The sequence below is a fragment of the Eutrema salsugineum genome, unplaced genomic scaffold (assembly GCF_000478725.1).
Source record: "Eutrema salsugineum unplaced genomic scaffold, Eutsalg1_0 scaffold_4, whole genome shotgun sequence".
In the NCBI taxonomy this organism is placed as follows: Eukaryota; Viridiplantae; Streptophyta; class Magnoliopsida; order Brassicales; family Brassicaceae; genus Eutrema; species Eutrema salsugineum.
The window spans coordinates 7510603-7515871 of NW_006256686.1; the positions used below are offsets into that span (position 1 = coordinate 7510603).

Here is a 5269-nt window from a genome sequence, read left to right on the forward strand (position 1 = left end):
AGCACTCTTTAAAGCTTTTAAAACACATATCTGAATAATAATACTTTATTTTATTCGGTGAATCCAAAAAATACGAAAATGTGTTAGTAAATATTATATCTATTTCACACGCAACTGTTCGCTATAATCGAAACAAAATCAAGGAAAGATAAAACGACAAAGACAATAGAGAGAGAGTAGTTATTAGCCATTGTTTATGCGGATCTAACTAAATTCCCCTCAACCCTCCAAAACTACTTTTAACCGTGTTCATTTTCTCTTCCACCATTTTAGTTCCGGCGACCTTTTTCGATTCTCAATGCTCCAGACTTCATATCAGTGTGGTCTGAAATTCTCAGAATTAAGGTATTGCGAGTTTTCCCTTCTTCTTTCTCTAGTATTTTATCTTAAAAATGGAGATTATAGAGTTTTAGTTACAGATGATGATGCTAATAGAGTTATAGTTGCAGGTTTAATGGCAGATCTAGAACTTCCTCAACGAATTCTTGCCGCCGATTATGTTCCAACCGGCGAGAGAGTCAACATCTACCAGAAACTATCCGTGCTCTCTGAAATCAAACATGCACTTGATGAGGAGGAACAAAAGTTCATCTACAAGAGTCAATTTGTGAAGCTGTTCGAAATTTCTGGGAAGCCTGCTTGGTCTGGTGCTTTTGCGCTCTTCACCCTGACCAGAATGCTTGAAGTCGACAAAGACAATGAAATCTGGGTGTTATTTGGGGGGGGGGGGGGGAGAAACCAATCCGATTTAGTCTTCGGGAGTTCAAAATCGTGACAGGTCTTTGTTATGGCAAATATCCACCGTCTGGGAAGAAGAGAAGAAGGGGCAATGGGGAACACTTTTACGAGCAGTTGTTTGGTGGTGCCAGAGATGTTTCTGCAGAGAAGGTGCTCCAGATGCTTCAGAATTGGTCCGTAAAAGACAGAGAGTTGAGGTTGCGATATGCATGTCTCCTCATCGTAGATGCAATTCTGTTACCGTCGGTCCATTTTCCGCGAGTTAAGATTGATGTCGACCATGCGGAGATGGTGGACGATTTAAATGCATTCATTGCGAATCCATGGGGAAGAGTTTCTTATGAAATAATAATGGAGTCTCTGCTAACGAGGGATTTTGCTCACTTCGCCACTGCTAATGTTGTTGTACAAGGATTCTTTCTGGCAATTCAGATGGTTGTTTTAGAGGCTGTCCCCACTATTGTTGAAGAAAGCGATGGGAGTGAGGATGATGATTTTGTTAGCCGTCGTGGTGGTCAGAAACTTCAGCTGTCAATGAAGAAGATTCGGTCCCTCGACGAACAAGATGAGGTAACATTCGCTAACACAGCTGTATATTTTTTCGTTAACTAAGAATGCGTGTATAATGTTAGCATGCAATAATCTTAATTGATATATAATCTGAATTGACTGTTAACTGAAGTGCACATTCAGGAAATAACGTAACCTTAGACGCATGATAACATTGTTAACGATAATGTACATATCTTGAATGTGTTAACAGGGGATGGTTATGTTGATGCAGTTATATGATTAGCATGATATCGACAATTATGATAATGTTAAAATTGTTATCATTTAAAATTATATTAGAAGTAATGATGTAATTATGTTAGTGTTGACGTTGCTTACATTCTTTTTTTTTTTTAGTAAACTGGCAAGAAGCGTTTATTATGTACACGTTGATAATACTGTTAACGGATTTCATCATTTAGTGTAGAAAACTGCTTACCTAGAGAGTGATGGGTCCACCTGTGACCAGCATTGTCGGTTGTTTGTTATACTTGATAACAATATTAAGTGGAGAGCTTTTAACTGAAATTAAATTAATGATTAGTATATAACGTTAAGTGACCGATAACAATGTTAACGAGTAGTTACATATGATGGGGTCTGTTAACTCTCATGGTTTTAGGTTGATGCGGATATAGGATTAGTTTGATATTGTTAACATTGATAATGTTGACGTTGCTGACATTAGCGTGCAGCATCCCTCTGAGTATACTACCGTGAATGATAACATCATTAATGTTATATAATCTAGTTAGCACTTTAAGTAATACCTTTTTCCTCATTTTTCATTTTAATTTACAGTTTAAAACTGTTTTCATTCTTTATAACAGGTGGAAGTCGAGATGATCATTCGCCCTGAACTCGAGTTTCTTGAAGACGCGGAAGATATTTCGTGGTCGGATGACGAAGAAGACCCTAAGGTGGAGCACATGATCAAATTGTATAATCAGGGTTTGGAGTTTTCTAAGGAGATGTTTGGACCTTGTTTGACGGCTGAACAACTTGCTACTCGTTCTAAGAAAAGACGAGTTTCTTGAAAGGTTAAGGCGGCCACTTCAAAGAAAGTCAAAGGAAAACTTAGGAAACCATCTGCTTCTCGGTCTGCTGGCGAAGGTTCTGGGAATGTTGCCATTGATCTCGATGTGATTGCTTATATGATTGACACTAAGCTAGCTTCTTTAGCTTCCTTGGTGGAAGGTAATCTGAAGAGCTATTTTTCTGATAAAATTAACAAACTGGAGAAGAAAATAGAGACGGTTGCTGCGAACCAGTCAACCGTAAACAACAAGATTGTTGTTGAGGGGGTTACGAAGTGGTTTAAGGAGAACGTTATCGTCGAAGAAGTCATCGATAATCCTGTTGGAGCCCGTCAAAGTCCAAGTGTTGTCGCCAAAGAGACTGTTCAGCCGGTTGCAAGTTAGTCGATACCGAAACCATCTGGACCGCCTCGAGGTCTATAATCTACATAGCACTCTTCTTAGTTATTTGGTCAATGTGTTTCGGTAACAAATCACTTATTTTGATTAATGTTAACAGGTCCAATTTCAAAACCGAGTCCATCTGCGGTTGGTGGTGGTAAATATCAACTTTGTCTTGATTTTGCTAATTCCATGGGATATATAAACGTAGATGGACTGTTAGTTGTTAGATTATAATTCTGAACATTTATTTTCTCTTATCAGGTACCAAGGACCCTGTTAACGAAGAACTATCCGTCGACGAAATTGCTGCTCTTTACTCGCAGACCAGCTTGAAAGATTTTTCGTCAGCTAGTGGAACTCCAACTGTTGACCCGATTGGTGATAACATTGTTAACAACGATACAGTTAACTTTACTGGTGATGGTGACAAAAGTACTCATGATAAGGATGGAGACGGCGACTCTTTCCATGATATCCCTATGCCTAATAACATAGTTGGCGGTAACTAATGCGCGGACCATGCTGATTTAATGGACGAAACCAATGTTGTAAGCGTTTTTGTTATTACAGATGTATTTAATTTTGTTTACATTGAGAAGACTTTTAAACTGTTCTTATAATATTATATCTGAATCAGGAAAACCCAAGTTGTCAGGCAACAGAAAGGGATAAGAATCCGTCACCCATGTTACCGTCGGAAGAAACATCAGGAATGGTAACACGTTTAGATTTATTTCATTCCACGGGATGTTAAAATCTGATATAACATGAAATATACTATACGTGTATTGTCTGATCAATATTTTCCAAGTTTTTGTAGCTACCAACAACAGCCCAACCGTCAGAGAAGTCTGTTCCCCCTACGTTAGCAGAAGAGGCAAAAACGGCACAGACTCCGATACCTTATTCAAATATGGCATCTGCTGAATCCGTTTTGCCGGCTGGGGGAGATACTGGCAATGTAGTTACCGCTATACACAATGAAAAGTCGATGTTATCGGGGAATGAGGCTGATGGAGTTAGTATTTTTTGTCTCGATACCCAATTTTTATATTATTCTAAATCAATAGCTCGTTAATTCTGTTGCTGTTTGTTTTAGGGTCAGCATGATGTCGATGTCAATGTCGATTTCGTTGATGGAAATGATGATGAAGTTATTATCTCTGACGTTGTTAGCGAGAAGGCCCCTCAAAAGGATGACGGCGATGACGCAACTGATGTGGAAGGTCATAGGAAAAGCAAGCGGACTAAGTTTGCTTCCACAAAGATCGATAATCGGTTCATCTGTGATAAGGGTATGAAGAGAAAAGTCTGTGGACGGCGTTGTAGAACATTACAAGGAGTCTATCAAATTGTTGAAAAGGTAATATGCTGTTAATCTTGTTTAACAGGTTAACAGATAATTTCCGATCTAAAAACTGTTAATCTTGTTTACATGTATTTTGCAGATCTCTGTCTGTGGGGGATGGGCTTGCGTTGCCAGCAAAAGATGTTACAGACATCATTGGAAGAGAGAAATGCATGTCAACTAAGGTAAATTTCCAAATCTTATATATCAGTTATGGCTCACTGAATATAACCAATTACCGTTCAAATTACGTTATCGGATAACCTAGTTAACATTACAGGTGATGGATGCTTTGGTTAAACTAAGCCGTCATCTTCTCAAAGTTGACGATCGCAAACCTCGGATTAAAGTGTTTGATACTAAGTTTGTCGCTGGACTCGTTAAATTGTTTCCCAGATTTTCAAAGGCTGATAACCGCGATGCATATCTGTTCAGCAAAGCTGTTGTGGAAAAGTTGACTGTCTTGCAACCACTTTTCACGGAGGTGGACATATTATACCTCCCTTTCAACCTTGAGAGCAAACATTAGGTTTTCCTAGCGCTTCATCTCCTCACCTCAAAGATTGAGGTTTTGGACTGCAACGTACAGCTTAGGACAGATGTTAGCATGCAGAATGAGCTGCGTCCAATTTCGGTCATGTTTCCTTATCTTTGCAGGCAGATCGGTGGTAATGAGTTAATGGCGAACATGTCGTTAACGCAGTTGGCAATTGAAAGGGTATCCGGCATCCCACAGATCACTAGCCAAAATGATTCTGGGTTAGTGTCTATATTGCTGATGCAAGCTCATGCCATTGGTGGTGTCGAGCAGTGCAGACTGATGGATCTTTCGGATTTGGAGATGGATGCGCGTAAACTGATTACTGTTTTAATTGAGGTTTTTAACAATTAGGTCATGCTACAACCTCTCGTGAACACTATTTTTAATGTTGTTATCTTTGTTATCAGACATTTAGGATTATGTTGGATTTAGGACTACGTCCTTTAAACCGTTAACCATTATGTTGGGTTTAGGACTATGTTGGATAATTTCGTTATGTTTAAGGGTTTGTTCGATATTTTTTTCGGATTGCTCTATTTTCTCTCTTACCCTTTACCACTATCCTATTTATTAGTAACATGATGATTTATAATGATATCTAGGTTAATTTATTAAACATATTACTGTGATAATAACAAGTAGATAGGACCTGTTAGCATAAAGGTATTT

The 5269-nt window shown here is 38.6% G+C and overlaps 1 protein-coding gene across 1 annotated transcript; it reads left to right on the plus strand.

The window, feature by feature from the left end:
* Window positions 1-454: 454 nt before the first annotated feature.
* LOC112084431 lies at window positions 455-5055 on the plus strand. Its single transcript, XM_024153565.1, has 13 exons — window positions 455-647; window positions 779-1308; window positions 2121-2210; window positions 2331-2706; window positions 2827-2865; window positions 2973-3205; window positions 3349-3426; window positions 3532-3729; window positions 3811-3989; window positions 4160-4244; window positions 4340-4543; window positions 4589-4936; window positions 5008-5055. The coding sequence occupies exons 1-13, from the start codon at window positions 455-457 to the stop codon at window positions 5053-5055; spliced, it is 2601 nt and encodes an 866-aa protein (XP_024009333.1).
* The last annotated feature ends 214 nt before the right edge of the window (window positions 5056-5269 follow it).